The sequence below is a fragment of the Oryctolagus cuniculus genome, chromosome X (assembly GCF_964237555.1).
Source record: "Oryctolagus cuniculus chromosome X, mOryCun1.1, whole genome shotgun sequence".
NCBI lineage: Eukaryota > Metazoa > Chordata > Mammalia > Lagomorpha > Leporidae > Oryctolagus > Oryctolagus cuniculus.
This window is the reverse complement of record NC_091453.1, coordinates 74,274,989-74,293,180: the sequence shown is the minus strand read 5'-3', so window position 1 is coordinate 74,293,180 and position 18,192 is coordinate 74,274,989. Positions and strand designations below refer to the sequence as shown.

The 18,192-nt window shown below is 43.5% G+C and overlaps 1 protein-coding gene across 1 annotated transcript in view; it reads left to right on the top strand.

The window, feature by feature from the left end:
* The window catches only part of IL13RA1 (interleukin 13 receptor subunit alpha 1), a 73,595-nt gene extending 69,657 nt beyond the window's left edge, over nucleotides 1–3,938 (top strand). Inside the window, exon 11 of the mRNA XM_008272919.4 lies at nucleotides 1,487–3,938. Within this exon, the coding sequence (XP_008271141.2) occupies nucleotides 1,487–1,579 (93 nt within the window). The 3' untranslated portion in view covers nucleotides 1,580–3,938. The remainder of the gene's footprint in view (nucleotides 1–1,486) is intronic.
* Nucleotides 3,939–18,192: the final 14,254 nt, after the last annotated feature.

Below are 18,192 nucleotides of genomic sequence, written 5' to 3'. Positions count from 1 at the left end.
AGAGCTGCACTGATCCAAAGCAAGATAGTCTCTGTCTCAGCTGAACTCTGTGGTTATAGCTTGAAGGTAACTATAAGATAATACAGAAACAACAAATGAGGAAGTTCCAATAAAACTTTATTTACAAAAACAGCGAGACTGGTTTGATCCATGGACCCAGGGTTTGCTGACCCCTGGTTTCGTCTAACAACTTTATTTCCCAGATGAGAGGACTGAGCTCAGGTTGCACCCCTTCCTCTTTATTTACAAGTAAAGAAGGCAAGGATCGGGATATTGTTTTCCACCGTAAAAGACATGCTTGAATTGAGTTCAAGATGAACTTGCCTTATACATAATTTCCTGTTCTAGCAAATGATTTTAGATGAAACTATTAATACAGGGTATTCCAGAAATTTGAACTGCACTTAAGACCTTTGGGGACCTCTTATATATAATACCATTCACCTTGATGATAGTTGACTTTTTGAGCCTCTTATGTTTCTGGAGCAATGGTCAAATTTGAGTGGTAAGAAAATAGAGATAATAATGGTCTGAATGAAACAGTTGATGTGAGGAAAGATGCCTCCCTTTAATTTTTCTTCTAAAGAATTTGTTTCTAATTTTGGAAAAGTCCAAATTTGTTTACCTTTTAAGGTAGCCATCAGACATCATGTAACAATCCCATGCTTTCTCCCTCTTTAATGTTAATTCCTGGTTGTTTTATTTCATTAATTATTCAAATAGATGAATATTCTTACATTAAAAAATATAAAAAGAAGGAGACAAGCATCATGGTACAGCTGCTTGTGATGCCTGCTTCCCACATCAGAGTGCTTGGCTCCTCCATATTTCTTTCTTTTTTAAGGTTTATTTATTTATTTGAGAAGCCGAGTTATGGAGAGATGGAAGAGACACAGAGAGAGGTCTTCCATCTGCTGGTTCATTCTCTAAACGGCCACAATGGCCAGAGCTGAGCCAATCCGAAGCCAGGAGCTTCTTCTGGGTCTCCCACATGGATGCAGGGGCCCAAGGACTTGGGCCATCTTCTGCTATCCCAGGCCATAGCAGGGAGCTGGATCAGAAGAGGAGCAGCCAGGACTGGAACCAGCCCCTGAGATGCTGGTGCCACAGGCAGAGGCTTATCCTTCTATGCCACAGTGCTGGCCCTCCTCCATGTTTCTGATTCAACTTGCTGCTAATACACCTGGAAGGCAATAGATGATGGCCCTGCTGCTCCTGTGGGAGATCTGGTTGGAGTTTCTGGCTCCTGGTTTCGGCCTGGTCTAGCACTAGCTATTGTGGGTATTTGGGGAATGAGCCAGTGTATGGAAGATCTCTCTGCCTTTCAAATAAATAACTCTTAAAAAACAAAAAAACGAAAAAAAAAAAAAAAACAGAGAAAGATACGTTCATGGTTTTGTGCAAACCTGAAAATAAGCATTGGCTGTAGGTACTCCAGGAAAGAACATTGTGTAGAAAAGTCATCATGTGTTTTCCCTCCTTCCAGCACTGGAAGAAGTATGACATCTATGAGAAGCAAATCAAAGAAGAAACCGACTCTGTGGTGCTGATAGAAAATCTGAAGAAAGCCTCTCAGTGATGTGGATAATTTATTTTTACCTTCAATGTGACCTTGTGAAGAAGATTCATCCCATTCTCCAATTGTTATCTGGGAACTTGTTAAATAGAAACTGAAACTACTGGACCATTTAAATACAGGCGGCTCATAAAGAGCCAAAGGTCTTTATGTGAGACGTACACCGAAAAACTAAAAATGTGGACCCTTTGGAGAAGAGAGTAGAGTCATTCTCATTGAAATACAAAAGCAGACATTCTTTTCAAAGGCTTCAAACTAAGGGACAAAGCAAAATGTTATGATCATAGTAGAGTTAATCTTATATCAAGAGTTGGGATGGGATCTTTGCTTCCTTCGTATTCTTTGGGTCAAACAACACCAACAGTTTTATTCGTGGGGGAATCTGATTTTGTGTGCAAATACTAATGCAAACCTCAAGTCACAGAGAGCATCCGAAAAGCAAAATTGAAAAAATCTGGTATCTATTGTTTGGGCTCCTACTGTGACTGTTCAAAGCCATTGCAGGCTTGTAAGGGCAGTGGACAGAATGACTCCTTGGCTATTAAGCCTTTGAACCATGAAGCTCTAAGGATATGTTTTGTTTTTCATCACCTATTCTACTCAAAGTAAGTATTTACTATGGGGCTGGCTTGTGCTAGGCCCCAGGGGTGAGGCACAACCCCACCAGAAGATTTGCAGTGTAGTTAGGATTCCTTATTTCTGACCACTTTGTCTCCACCCGTCTTTTTTCAAATCATTCAACTCCCACACCAATCTGTCCTTTTTGCATTCTCTTTCATTCCCTTCCTTGCAGCCTTTTGCCTTTCATTGGAAGTTAGGATAAAAATCTGCTCTGAATACTGGGGAGGAGGTGGTGGATTTGCATCTCAAGAGTAGACTGAGAAACAATGATTTTATAACTTCAATGTGAGTTTGCAGCTGTTTGAGGTTTTTCAGCGTTGGATGGTTCTTTATGCATTGTCCTCATGTTATCTTCACTTAGAATGTAGCTATTTGCTTGAGAAAAAAAGAACAGGTGTATCTGTTTCTCTTCCTCTTTCTTAACAAGATTGCAGTAGGATTCTTTTTCTTGCCACAAAATGGTTAATTAAGTAGGTTTTGTGTAATATTGATAGCCATCCAAGGCTCTAAAGTTTATACTCACTTTTTTTTATATGTTAGAGTTCTATTCTCCCCAGTCCCTACAACATATCCATATATTGTATATTCGATCTACTACTCTTGCTTCCTCCAAATGTAAGGGAAATTAGAGGTGACCCCCTCCCAACACCTACAGAATCAGATTACTAGTAGGATAAGAACTTTGTATCACAAGTTCTCCAAACACCAATTTATATCACTAGGATGATGCCACCTGCTGTCCCTGCTCTTAGGGGAGGGGAGATTAGGGACCCCTGCTCTCCACAGATTTGGGCAAAAGGAGTAACCTTCTTTCATGGCAGTAGAAAGAGCACTGTGCCCTGGCTTCTTTGAGGAGAATGGGGTTCATGGAAGTGGTAGATAAAAAGGTATTTCCTTACTGTGCTTCTATTTTTGAAGTCCAATTGATGCTGGGAGACAGCCATACTGGATGTTGTACTCTTCAGTTGAAACAATGTTTGATTTTCCTGTGTAGGAATAAGATAACTTCCTTAATTTTGTAATTCTAAGAAGCAAAACCACTTACGATGCCTCAGCCAAACCCATTTTTCCTGTCAGTCTATTTCGATGGCAAGGAGGAGAATCCTTTGAAATCCCCAAGTAAACTACTGATGCTGACAGTCATGTAGCTTGGGAGTGGGAAGATTCTCATTTGTTAATGTTCTCCTTTTCAGCAGTAAAATAGCTGAGGGGGGAAGTGGCAGGGTGGGAGTACCTCTGGTTGTTTTATAGTTGCTGAAAGATGAGTCCCCAGATCTTGGGAGCTCTTGGAGGCTTCCATATAGCCATGGGATTCCTATCACCTGTAGACAGTGAGTTGTTTGATGTTTAACCCACATGGATTTTTATATATATATATATCTAAGTAATATACCTAAGTGTATATATATATATACCTAAGTGTGTGTGTATATATATATATATATATATACCTAAGTAAACTCACTGTAAAGATAATTGCTCTTTCATTCAGTTAAATTTTTTCTTCATCTGGGCACTAAAGGGATAGATAAAACAATGTTAACATTTTGGGAAATGCCTTCAACCTAGGTATCAATTTTGTTTAACTTCTTACAGGAAAGCTTGAGTAAAATAAATATTAATTGTCTTTTTGTATGTCACCCAAATGTTTTCCTTTTGTCTGATTTTGGGGAAAGTATTTTAAGTAGTGAGTGGTGGAAAAATTGGAGTTAAAAGAATAAACATTATGAAAGAATGCAAAGACAGCTATTTTACCTTATTTCATAATCACTTATCATCAGCTTTCCTGCTGTTCTGTTGTGCATACATTTACTAATAAAATATGCATATGTTTAGTTTAATATTAGTACAACCTTTGGGAGCTGCACATAAGGGACTTAGGTATTTGATAAATTGCAGTAATTCATGGAAACGGAAAGTTGGTCCTTTCTAATATTACACTTAAAATAAGTACACTATGCTTACTGCCATGTTATATGTGGTATATACATGCTATGCAGGACTGGCACAGTACACGGGATACGTGACCTCCAATCACAAGTTAATCAATCATATTAGTGGGTTACATTTGAAACTAAGTAAATGAATTCACAATAACTGTCCAGAGAGGGTGATTGAGTCTCATATTTTCTTTCCAGCAAAATGAGTTGAATGTCACACAGAGCCCTTTTCTCCCTTGTGTTAAGCTCTAGAAGTGTGTCTTTAGTCAGAGCACATTTGCTAATCACGCAGACTCTTCCCAGGGTGTGGATGGGAATGCTGATCTCGTGAGGTTATTTATGGAGCTATCTAGAATTATCCAGGACGAGTGTGGAAATCCATCTCCAGGTAAGTGGAATTGCTTGTGTGTCTTAAATAAGAAACCTCTCATCTTTAGCATAAAAGCCCTAAGTAATATGACAGAAAACATTTAACTGAATACCCTTGAGGTGATAAATCTGAATGAGATCTATGGAAAACAAACTCCTGTAGCCACAGATTTGTTCACTTCCTCAGGGAGAATGGAGCCAGAATAATCTAAGCTCATTTGCTTTCCAGAATAATTTACTATGTGTCATTATTATGAACTCTGCTCTTTTAAAAGTGCAACATGATGCTCAAATAAATGGCATATTATGCTACTAAGATATTAGTAGTTTTAGAAGAAAGCATGGAAAATATTAAAACCTTTTTCTTTTAAAGTAATGATTGGCTCAAGCAATAAAGTTTATTTGCTAAATGCTGATCTAAGTCTTGGCATGCTTTTACTTTAATAAGGAAGAGTTTTTACTGACATTTTGATGCACTAGGTATTTTTGACTTCTGTCCCCAGGATGATTTCTTCCTGAAAGTTCCTTGGCTTTTAACTATCTTTCCTAATGGCTGCATTTTTAGTTTACCGTTAGTAATAGGAAAATATTTCACTGCTAATTTTCAACACTTACTAGATAGAGAATTCAATAAAAAGAGAAAGTCAATATTACTGAATGACTACTTTATGCCAAGTTGCATGTGTTATTTCACTTAGTCACTATGTCAGTTCCATGAGGTTACATTAATATCTTCATTTGACAAGTGCAGAAACTAGGATGAAAAATGATTGCCTTCTGTGTGCTAGCTCACTCAACTGGTAAGTGACTGAGACAGAATTGGAAGACAAGTTGACCTGACGTTAAAGCCTGGATAATATAGCCAATAATGTATTCATTTGTCCTAAGGAGGCAAGTTCCTAAAGAAAAAACATCTTATTTCACATTACTGCCAACTTTCACATCATCTGGAAGACTTAGGATTTAAATATTTCAAGTACAAAGTGAACTTTTTATAATGTCTTAAGATTCATCTGTGCATTCATCTGCATTATACCAGACATTGTGCTAGGCAATAGGAATTTAGAAGGGAATAAGATTTGGCTTAGTATCAGAGAGTTAGTCAAGGGAAGGATAGTTTGTGTAGTAGGAGACAGAAACAGGGATTAAAATTTAGGAGTTCCAGGGGCCGATGCTGTGGCATAGTGGCTAAAGCCACTGCCTGCCGTGCTGGCATCCTATATGGGCGCCGGTTCAAGTCCCGGCTGCTCCACTTCTGGTCCAGTTCTCTGCTAAGGCCTGGGAAAGCAGTAGAAGATGGCCCAAGTCCTTGGGCCCCTGGACCTGTGTGGGAGACCTGGAAGAGGCTCCTGGCTCCTGGCTTCAGATGGGCTCAGCTCTGGTCATTGCAGCCATTTGAGGAGTGAACCAGTGGATGGAAGACCTCTCTCTTTCTCTCTGCCTCTGCCTCTCTGTAACTTCGCCTTTCAAATAAAATAAATAAACCTTTAAAAAAAAGAGTTTAGGAGTCCCAGATGACTTTGGGTAGGCTTCTGCCTGCCTGTCTGGGTCTGTTTCTCAATCTATCTCTGAAATGAAGATGTTAGACTGAATGATTTATGATCACACCCATAGCTCATAACAGTGGCCATAAATTATGAACTCCTTTGAAAATGAGAATCTTTGCTACAAACATTAACTATATGACCATGGGCCTATCTTATCTGTAAAATGAGAGGTTGAACTAAATTAGCTCTGGCACACAATAAAAGCTAAGATGATGAGTTTTGTTTCACAAATCAAGAAAACGTGTTTACAGTCACGTATGCTCTTGCTACAGGAAGTAGCTGGCTATTAGCAGTAACTGCCAAAAGTAGTTAGAGGAGCAGGCCCTTTGACGCAACAGGAAGCACAAAGGAACTGATACATGGGCTGAGTCCTGTGGTCCACCCAAATCAGGATCTTCCCAGGGCCCAGCAATGGTTGTGCCTAACAAATTATTCCTCAACATGCTTTGCGGATCCTAGATATTTTGCCTAGGAACACAAAAATGGACCATATAATAATAAAGATTGCTTAAAAGAGGGTACTTCAAAATGAATGAGGAGAATGGAATTAAAAGATTATTTTGGTGCAGAAATTTTTTGAAATCCATTTGTGAGTTTTTCATAATATGCATTTTCCATGAACTTTTTGGAGATGCCTCATGTTGTGACCTCATTTTCAAAAATTTTTTTTCTTTCTTTATTTGAAAGGCAGAGTGACAGGGAGAGAATGAGGGAGAAAGAGCTTCCCATCCCTGGTTCCTAAATGCCTGCAATAGCCAGGGCTGGACCAGGTAGAAGACGGGAGCCAGAAACTCCATATAGGTCTCCCCCTGTGAGTAGCAGAAACCCCCTAAGTACACGGGCCATCATCTGCTAGCTTCCCAGGCGCAAGAGTAGGGAGCTAGATTGAAGTGAAGGAGCTGGGACATGAACTAGCACTCCAGTATGGGATGTGGGCATGTAACTCACAGTACCACAATGCCCACTCCTAACAACTGCATTTGAGACATTACCTAAAATGGAGTCCATTCAAATTCGGTACTTGTAATTGAATTGAACTTTTTATTTGATCAAAAACAATACATGTCCACAATTTGACAAGTCAAAGAGGAGTATCCGGGTCTCTCAATAAAGACAAATAGCAGTTCCCTTCCTATCCCTCCTCACCTTGATTCCTGGAACCTCTGAATATGTAACTGCATGGTGAAAGGGACTTTGAAGATATGGTTAAGGTTAGAGACCTTAAAGAGATTTTCCTGTGTTATCTGGGTGGGCCCAATCTTGAGTTCTTTAAAGCAGAGAAATTCCTCTGGCTGCAAACAGAAGAGGAAGAGATTCAAAGCCCAAAAAAGACTCAAAAGGTTGTTGCTAGCTTGAGGATAGGGGCAGTGTAGAAAATCTTTGAGAAGGAACCAAGTACTGCCAATAACGGATGAGCCTGGTAGCGGATTCACCCCCAGGACCTTCACAGGGAAGAAGAGGCTGCTTAGACATGGTTTTGGTCTTAGGAGACTCAGAGCAAAGGATTCAGCTATGCTATGCTGGATTTCTGATCTACAGAAATGTGAGAAAATGGATTTGTGGTGTTTTAAACTATTTCTGGGACTGACGCTTTAATGCAGCTGGTTAAGTTGCTGTCAACAGTGCTGGTATCCTATATGGGCATCAGTTAAGGGTTAAGTTTAAAGTTTCTTCAAATAGAAAGCTTCCCTCATATACCCCAGTGTTTGTTAACAGACCTTAAGTGATAATTGGGAAGATGGCTCAGAGAGAGGCCCAAGGCTAAGTTCAGAATCAGAATAAAAATAATGATGCCTGAGGGGTAGTCCCAATGGAAGTTAATAAAACACGGCCAGTGATGTGACGTAGCAGGTAAAGCTACAGCCTTCATCCCATATGGGTGCTGGTTCGAGTCGCAGCTGCTCCACTTCCAATCCGGCTCTCTGTATGGCCTGGGAAAGCAGTGGAAGATGGCCCTGCACCAGTATGAAACACCTGGAAGAAGCTCCTGGCTCCTGGCTTCGGATCAGCCCAGCTCCTGCAGTTGCAGCCATTTGAGGAGTGAACCAGCAGATGTAAGACCTCTCTCTCTGTGTTTCTCCCTCTGTCTCTATAATTCTGACTTTCAAATTAAAAAAAAAAACCTATTTCTAACATTTTTACTCTTTCTTTTGGTATATAACTACTTCTGAATAAAACCCTACTACTTAATGCTATTTCTTATTTCGATTTAGAAATAATCTATTTCTAAATTTGTTGTGAAACATGAGGGATTAGCTTTTATACCAACACATGCACACACACTTCCACAAATATAAAACTTGTGGTTAAAATATTCAATATTTGCATTATACCATGTAAGTATTATTCACAGTTTATCCAAAGAGAGTACCACAAGGTATATTTTCCAATTTGATTTTTCCAAATTGTCTTTTTTTAATTTGTTTTTCTCGGTAACTGTCACGAGTTTAGCCCCAAACTTTCTGACAGAGCCATAAACACTAATCAGTATAGTCAAATATATTAAATAATATGTGAGTCAGTTTGCTCATCTTGGAGTTTGTTGCCATCCTGATTCATTCTGGATACTTGTCTTCTGTGTCGGCATCTGTTTCCTAGATCCAATGGCTTATGCTCTAATTTTGATGGATTATACCTTTTACTAACTTCCTTAGAAAGATTGCATGGGAGATGATTTTAATAAAAGCCTTTGTAGCCAGGGGTCAGCATTGTGGTGCAGTGGGTTAAACCACTAACTGTGAGCCTGCCATTTCATGTGAGCATCAGTTCGAATCCCAGTTACTCCATTTCTGATCCAGCGCTCTGGTAATGCACCTGGGAAAGCAGCAGAAGATGGCCCAAATGGATGAAGCGCCTGGCTCCTGGCTCCTGGATTCGGCTTGGCCCAGCCCTGGCCGTTGCAGCCATTTAGGGAATAAACCAGTGAATGGTCTGTCTCTCCCCCTTTCTCTCTGTAACTCTCTGCCTTTCAAATAAACAAATGAACCTTTCTAAATCCACTGTATCTGAATATGTCTTTAAATGTGGTTAAAGAGCAATCAGAATTCTGAAAGCATTATTCCAATGTGTTCTTGCTTCTAATGTAGCTTTGGAAAAGTCCGATTCCCTTAATTTTATTTTTAATACATAAAATCATATTTATGGAATGCCATGTGATCTTTCGATGCATGTAGCATTGCATAATGTTCAAATCGTGGTAGACCTTGATTTCCAATTTTTTATTTATGTAATTTCTTTCTCTTCAAGGACTTTTTTTGCTCTCTAGTATTTTAAAATTTAATAACAACAAAACACAGGATTGGAACTGTGGTGCAGCAGGTTAAAGCCCTGGCCTGCAGTGCTGGCATCCCATTTGGGTGCCGGTTCCAGTCCCAGTTCCTCCACTTCCCATCCAACTCCCTGCTAATGCATCTGGGAAGGAAGTATAAGATGGCCCAAGTGCTTGGGCCCCTGCACCCACGTGGGAGTCCCAGAAGAAGCTCCTGGCTCTTAGCTTCAGATCAGCTCAGCTCCAGCCATGATTGCCATTTAGGGGGTGAACCAGCAGGTAGAAGATCTCTTTCTCTCTCTCACTTTCTCTTGTTCAGTCTCCACCTCTCTCTTTAACTCTGTCTGTCAAATAAATAAAATAAATCTTTAATAAAAAAAAAGGGGGGGGGGCAGCACCATGGCGTAGTGGGTAAGGCTGCCGCCTGCAGTGCCGGCATCCCATATGGGCACCAGTTCGAGCACCGGTTGTTCCACTTCCGATCCAGCTCTCTGCTATGGCCTGGGAAAGCAGTAGAAGATGGACCAAGTCCTTGGGCCCCTGCACCCACGTGGGAGACCCGGAAGAAGCTCCTGGCTCCTGGTTCAGCTCAGCCCCAGCTGTAGCGGCCATCTAGGGAATGAACCAGCAGATGGAAGACCTCTCTCTCTCTCTCTCTCTCTCTCTCTCTCTCTCTCTCCCTCTTCTCTCTATGTGTAACTCTGACTTTCAAGTAAATAAATAAATCTTAAAAGAATTAAAAATTAGCAAAAATAAAGGCTGGTGCCACGGCTCACTAGGCTAATCCTCTGCCTGCGGCGCCGGCACACCGGGTTCTAGTCCTGGTCTGGGCGCCAGATTCTGTCCCGGTTGCTCCTCTTCCAGGCCAGCTCTCTGCTGTGGCCCGGGAATGCAGTGGAGGAAGACCCAAGTCCTTGGGCCTCTGCACCCACATGGGAGACCAGGAAGAAGCACCTGGCTCCTGGCTCCGGATCGGCACAGTGCCCAGGCCACAACGCGCCGACCATAGCGGCCACTTGGGGGGTGAACCAACGGAAAAAGGAAGACCTTTCTGTCTCTCTCACTGTCTAACTCTGCCTGTCAAAAAAAAAAAAAAGAAGAAAAGAAAAATAAAAAAAAAATAATGACAGACTTTATTGTGGATCCTCTGTAATTTACTGGACTTGGCTTTTGTGAGCCCTTTCAATATAAAAACCCATCAGTTAAATTTTGTTTTAATTTGACAGTCAGAAAGCAAGGACAGAGACAGAGAGAGACAGAGCTCCCATCCACTGGCTCATTCCCCAAACGCCCATAATGGCAAGGGGTAGGCCAAGCTGAAGCCAGGAGTTTGGAATTCAGTCCACCCTGTTTGCCCTTAGGGGCCCCACAGAGACTAAAACTTGAATTACAGAGACAGAAGTTTTATAAATCTGGAACAATCTAGCTTTGCTTCTCCATTCATTCATTCATTCGTTCAAGCAGGGGTGATATAACTGCATGACATGGGTACCACCCAATCAGATGGGAGACCAGCTGTAATTTCTTGGTAGGTATGTAGCAGTCCTGGATTGAACAGATAGGTGGTGAGTGCCCACCATGTGCCACCATTGTGCTGGGCACTGTTTGGTGCTGGGCAAATTTGTTTCTGTTTTTAAGCTTCAGTTTTCTCACCTGTAGAAAAATTAGGAGTAAGTGATCTATACAGGACCCTTCTAGTCAAATATTCACAATCGATAGGATGGGAAGTTTTGATTGTTTTTAGGAAAATAGAAGCAGGTATAGAAAAACACCAGCTGCTCCACCCTTGTGGATTTCAAAAGGTGGGGGGAAACACCAACAAAATGATTCTTTGAGGTATTATTGCTTGACTTGAGAATTGGACTAAGAATGAATTCTAAATGTGTTAGTTCCGTGATGTTTCCAAAGGCATCAGAGGGGAGACAAATAGATAGTTCCTTTTACATTATTTTTTATTAGAGAGGCAGAGTTAGAGAGAGAGAGAGAGACAGGTCTTCCATCTGCTCGTTCACTCCCCAAATGACCACAACGGCCGGAGCTGTGCCGATCCGAAGCCAGGAGCCAGGAGCCTCCTTCAGGTCTCCCACATGGGTGCAGGGGCCCAAGGACTTGGGCCATCCTCCACTGATTTCCCAGGCCATAGCAGAGAGCTGAATGATAGTGGAACAGCCGGTACTCAAACCGGTGCCCATATGGGATGCTGGCACCGCAGGCAAGCGGCTTTGCCCGCTATGCCATAGCACCAGCCCCCTTTTTACATTCTTGACATTGAAGCTGCATCCTACCAGCCTCCACCAAGGTGGACACTGTCCCCTTCTTTCTCCAGCTGCTGCCACCAAATTGCTGGCAGATGTCAGCAATTTGAAATCCGTGCGTAAGGTTATTTTTTCTTTTTCATTTTTGAACTTTCTGAACCCTCCATATGCATGGATTTCAAAAACTTTTACACCAGAATAAACTTACCTTTTAATTTCATTGTACACAAACTTTTTGAAGTAGCCTTGTGCAGAAACCAGGAGTTTCATCCAGGTCTCCCACATGGGTGACAGGGGCCAAACACTTGAGCCATCCTCTACTGCTTTCCCAGGTCATTAGCAGGGAGCTGGATCGGAAGTGGAACAGCTGGAACACGAACTGGCACCCACATGTGGTGCTGGTGTCTCGGGCGGTTCCTTTACCCACTATACTGTTCCAGAAATCTGAAGTGGGAAAACTCCCTTTGTTCAAACAGGCACCAGAGCCAGTGGAGGATCAAGCAATTTATTACACCGGTGGGCTCAGCTGGAATCATTTCCTGAGCAAAAGTTTCTTACACTATGTGTAGGTTCATCAGCATCATATCTTAGCTGTTACAGCACTGGTGAGTTTAAATTGTGGCATGCGTGACTTAGGACCACACTTCCAGCGGTCGGTGGGCCTGGTATGTTTGTAAAGGAGATACTGGGGCAGATTTATTAGGACAGATTTATGACTGGAGTCTACAGAAGCAGAACTTAGGACACCTTCCCTCCCTGGACAAGATCACAGCGGGCAGCTGCTTCACTAGTTCATTGCGAGCAGCCACTTTTCAAGGTCTGTATTGGGAGGGGGGGGTCCGCTTTTCTTTCTTTGTCTCTGGTTGCAGCCGTATTTCCTGTACAATAGCACAATGCCATCCCAGATCACACTTAAAAATGAACAAACAGTGGTTAATATTACCAAACAGCTAGTCAGAATTCACATTTCCTCAGTTGTCTTACAAATCTTTTTGCCTATAATTTGCTCCAGGAGGATCCATCTGATGTTCTAATACTGATGCAGGAGGATGTGGGAACAAATGATCGTTTGCCCTCTAAAACCTTCCGACATTGGCGTCTACTAACAACACTGGCCCTGCCATCACAAAGTAGCTCTTTCCCCCTTTCCACAGTGCTATGACTATACACTTGGTTAGCATCTCCCTGGACTTCAAAATTCTCCATAAGCACAGTAAAACATCTGTGAAAGACATGAAAAGTTCAGTCTTGAAGTTTAAAAGTCCTGCTACAACCGAGACATAGTGTTCTCTAAGAAACTAATCACAGGGGCCGGCGCTATGGTGCAGTAGATTAATCCTCCAGCTGCAGTGCCAGCATCCCATATGGGCACCGGTTCAAGTCCCGGCTGCTCCTCTTCTGATCCAGCTCTCTGCTATGGCCTGGGATAGCAGTAGAAGATGGCCCAAGTGCTTGAGCCCCTGCATCCACATGGGAGATCCGGAAGAAGCTCCTGGCTCCTGGCTTCAGATTGGCGCAGCTCCAGCTGTTGCAGCCATCTGGGGAGTGAACCAGTGGATGGAAGACCTCTCTCTCTCTCTCTCTCTCTCTCTCTCTCTCTCTCTCTCTGCCTCTCTGTAACTCTGCCTTTCAAATAAATAAAAAATAAATCTTAGGGGCCAGCACTGTGGCATAGCAGGTAAAGCTGCTGCTGCAGTGCCAGCATCCCATATGGGTTCCAGTTGGAGTCCCAGCTGCTCCGCTTCCAATCCAGCTCTCTGCTATGGCCTGGAAAAGCAATAGAAGATGGCCCAAGTTGTTGAATCCCTGCACCCATGTGGGAGACCTGGAAGAAGCTCCTGGCTTGGGATCGGCGCAGCTCCAGCCATTGTAGCCATTTGGGGAGTGAACCAGCAGATGGACAACCTTTCTGTCTCTCCGTCAGTAACTCTGCCTCTCAAATAAATAAAATCTTTTTTTAAAGATTTATTTATTTTAATTGAAAGTCAAAGTTACACAGAGAGAGGAAAGGCAGAGAGAGAGAGAGAGAGAGAGAGATCTACCATCCGCTGGTTCACTCCCCAATTGGCCACACAACAGCTGGAGCTGCGCCAATCCCAAGCCAGGATCCAGGAGCTTCCTCCAGGTCTTCCACGTGGGTGCAGGGGCCCAAGGACTTGGGCCATCTTCCACTGCTTTCCAGACCACAGCAGAGAGCTGGACAGGAAGTGGAGCAGCCAGGTCTCAAACCAGCGCCCATATGGGATGCCGGCACTTCAGGCCAGGGCATTAACCCGCTGCACCATAGCACCAGCCCCAATAAATAAAATCTTAAAAAAAAAAGAAAAGAATTGCACAGACACATGTGTGCCAGCTTCTAATATATCTCAGGAATGATTTTACAAATGTCAGTACAGCGCATATCTGTTGTGTCATTTTCTCCCACAGGATAAGGGCTGATAGAAGCATGTTGAAAATAGGATATTAAAAAAACAGCATGGATTAATTCAGACCAAAATGATCTTCCCCAGCCATTTGATGTTTTTAAAAGCACTGACATTTTGATAACAAGATGAAATCACAGGCCTATGAACCTGAACGTCAGGTTGAGAAAAACTATGTGTGGTTAAGTGTGTGCTGCTTCAATCTGTTGAGTTTACACTTGATATGCAGGTTTCGATCAGTTGCTGCCCTGAATAGTTTTAGGAAATAGTAACACCAACTATATGGCTGTCATCAGCAAGATATGTGAATCTAGATGCATCGGGAAAAGTTGATTAAATTGAAGAGCGGAGCCTGGGAGCATCACTTCTGCTGTCGAGGTCTGCTGAATCCCACTTCACTTTTCATTCATTCACTCGAGACGCCTCGCTTAAGTCTAGATAACGATGCATTAAAAAAAAGCAGGGTGTGCTTTCTGTTCTCTTTTTACTTAAAGTACAGGGCAGGGATAGCAAAATGTTGTGGGCTGGGTCTGCCTAGAGTATGGTTTCGAGAAGAATTTTGAGATTGGGTTGAGTGGAATGAAAGCAAAGATGTATCAGTGATGCCTCACTTTAGGTACTAAGGGGAAGGAATGATTTGAAGCATTTGTGCCATATACTTGCTATCCTAGGCTAAGGACTGAGGGGAGATATTCATGTATTTAAATTGTGATTAAGCTACAAGGCAAAATGTAAGACAGAGCTGTCAAAGGCGACCCAAGTAAAGTGCTGTGGCCAGGCAATGGAAAGAATGATGGGAGTGTAGCAGCCAGGGGGAGACTCAGAAAAATGTCTTGAAGGAGGGTTGGGTGATCTGCACCTTGTAGTAGGAGAAGAATCTGAATAGATTAACAAAGGGAGGGCATTCCTCTCCTAGGAGGGAGTTTGAGTAAAGGCACAGGTAGTGGTGGCAGGAGGGAGGAATTGTGAGAGGAAGATGATGGGCCAGGCCAGAGTCAGGAGATGGGAAGCCAGTCTTGGTCTTCCACAGGAGTGGCAGGGATGCAAGTGCTGGAGCCTTCCCCTGCTGCCTCCCAGGGATTGCATGAACAGGAAGATGGAACTGGAAGCAGATCTGAAACACGGATCTAAGGCACTCTTAATATGGGATGCAGGTGTCCCAAACAGTATCTTTTTTTTTTTTTTTTTGACAGGCAGAGTGGACAGTGAGAGAGAGACAGAGAGAAAGGTCTTCCTTTGCCGTTGGTTCACCCTCCAATGGACCCCGCGGCCGGCGCACCGCGCTGATCCAATGGCAGGAGCAAGATACTTATCCTGGTCTCCCATGGGGTGCAGGGCCCAAGCACTTGGGCCATCCTCCACTGCACTCCCGGGCCACAGCAGAGAGCTGGCCTGGAAGAGGGGCAACCGGGACAGGATCCGGCGCCCCGACCGGGACTAGAACCCGGTGTGCCAATGCCGCAGGCAGAGGATTAGCCTAGTGAGCCGCGGCGCTGGCCCCAAACAGTATCTTAACCATTGCACCAAACATCCACCCCAATTTCAAAATGTCTGCACCAAAATGAACTTGTGTTTTAATTCCATTTTCCAGGAACTTTTTGTAGTTTGGAGCTGGACTCACCAGGACTCAATCAATGGGAGGGAAATGTTCAAAATAACACAGAGAAGCACAGGTTTGGGTGGAGAGTAAATATGATTCTCATTTTGGACATGTTGACTATGCAGTGCTGGAGGGAACCATTAGCTCATGATTTCCATCAGGGTCAGGGGCACTCAGGGATAGCAATGAGAGGAGAGCAGCTTCAAGAGGTAGCGTCGGGGCCAGCGCTGTGGCATAGTGTGTAAAGCTGCCGCCTGAAGTGCCGGCATCCCATATGGGTGCTGGACCAAGTCCCGGCTGCTCCACTTCTGATCCAGCTCTCTGCTATGGCCTGGGAAAGCAGTGGAGGATGGCCCAAGTCCTTGGGCCTCTGCACCCGCGTGGGAGACCTGGAAGAAGCCCCTGGCTCCTGGCTTCGGATCAGCACAGCTCCAGCCATTGTGGCCATCTGGGGAGTGAACCTGCGGATGGAAGACCTCTCTCTCTGTCTCTCTCTCTCTCTGTCTCTCTCTCTGCCTCTCCTTCTCTCTCTGTGTAACCCTTACTTTCAAATAAACAAATCTTTAAAAAAAAAAGAGGTACGGTCGTGGGAGCCAGAAACCAGGTAAAGATCAATGACATCACTCCCAGCACAGGGTGAGGAACCCCCAAATCTTGAGCTTGCTAAGGAAGGCAGTTATGAGATGGTAGGCTGCATGTTAACAAAGCCCTTGCAGCTCAAGGGTAACACACTGCTGCCACCTGGAGGCCATATGTAGAAATTGCAATGGCAGCTTCGTAGGGTCACTTAGTGAGAGGAGACATTATTTTTACAAAGAGCAGGAAGGCACTTCTCAAAAGCCTTTCATAGTTCTTCTTTGACCTCTTTTCAGCCTGCTTCTCGTTCTCCGTGGCCGGTGAAGGAAACCATGGGGGGGGGGGAGAATGTGTTTTATAGCATCTTTCTAGAAGAAGCCAGTGATTGAATGCAGAAAGCTTCCAGCCAGATCACTGCTGCAGGTGTGTCACGTAGTTACCGACCAAAGTTCTGGCTGGGACCACAACCCCTGCTGTATCCACCAAATCCCTCATTTTGACTGAGTCACCGCCTGGCTGCGACCTTTGGTACCAGAATACTGCCTTTTTTTTTTTTTAACCTCCAGCGGCACTATTTGTTCATTTATGTTTCCTTTTGATAATATCCTCTTCTGAAGTGGAAGTGGATCAACAGTTGTAACAAACATTTATTGAGTGGCTTGGCTACATCAAGGAGCAAAAACAAATGGGGCCCCTCGAAAAGCTGTCTGTCAGTGTTAAGTGTAGAGGCAGAAAGTAGTGATTTTCAATGTGATCCTCGCTATGAAGGGAAGGCCAATGAGGTGGTGAGACGTGATCACAGCGGGACCTGACTTAGTCTTGGAGGGAAGCAGAAACTTCTGGGGATGTGATATTTAAGTTGAAATATGAAGAGTCCATCAGAAGTTAACTCTTCCGAAAAGTAGGAAACCCACAAGGCTAGCAAAGGGGCCACCTTCCTGCTTCCGCTGTCTTCTAAAATGACAGTGCAACAAGGAAATTCAATTGCTTTATACAGGTCCGGCCCTGTATAAAGTATATTGCTGTGTACTCCTGAGTTGGCATGGCAACCAAAGTGAAAAATTCATATCTAAAATTAAAACAAGGGGCCGGCACTGTGGCATAGCAGGTAAAACCGCCATCTGCGTGCTGGCATCCCATATGGGTGCCGGTTTGAGTCCCGCTGCTGCACTTCAGACCCAGCTCTCTGCTATGGCCTGGGAAAGCAGTAGAAGATGGTCCAAGTCCTTGGGCTCCTGCACCCACGTGGGAGACCTGGAAGAGGCTGCTGGCTGCTGGCTTTGGATAAGCCCGGCTCTGGCCATAGGTGCCATCTGGGGAGTGACTTAGCAGGTGGAAGAACTGTCTCTCTGCCTCTGCCTCTCTGTAACTATGCCTTTCAAATAAATAAATAAAATAAATCTTTTGTAAAAATTAAATTAAATTAAAAGGATAATTACTGCAGTGGGCATTTGGTTGAGTGGTTAAGACACCAGTTGTAATGCCTGAATCCCATCTTGGAATACTTGACTTTGAGTTCTGGCTCCACTTCCAATCCAACTTCCTGTTAATGAGTACCCTTGGAGACAGCACGTGACAGTTCAAGATACTGGGTCCCTGCCACCCATGTAGGAGACCCAGATGGAGTTCCTATCTCCTGACTTCAGCTTAGCCCAGCCCCAGCTGTTGTGGGCATCTGGGGAGTGAACCAGTGGATGGGAACTCTGTCTCTGTGCCTCTCAAATAAAAATAAATAATGATTACAACAACAATCTGGCTCTGGAACAAACAATCTTACTGTCGCTTCTCTCCACCCTACCCCCACCCTAACCACCTGCTGCCAATTACGCTGCCATGTTTGGAAAGGAATAGGTATAACTCGATTAAAAATACCAGTGTTCTTGATGTTTTAGGATTTTTTTTCATTTTCTTCAGAATTGAAACATTTTTCAAAATCGCCATAGGCACCCATTCGAACAACTTGATCATAATGTCTTAAATCTTTTAACCCGTCAGACTTGAACCAAACCAAGAGAAC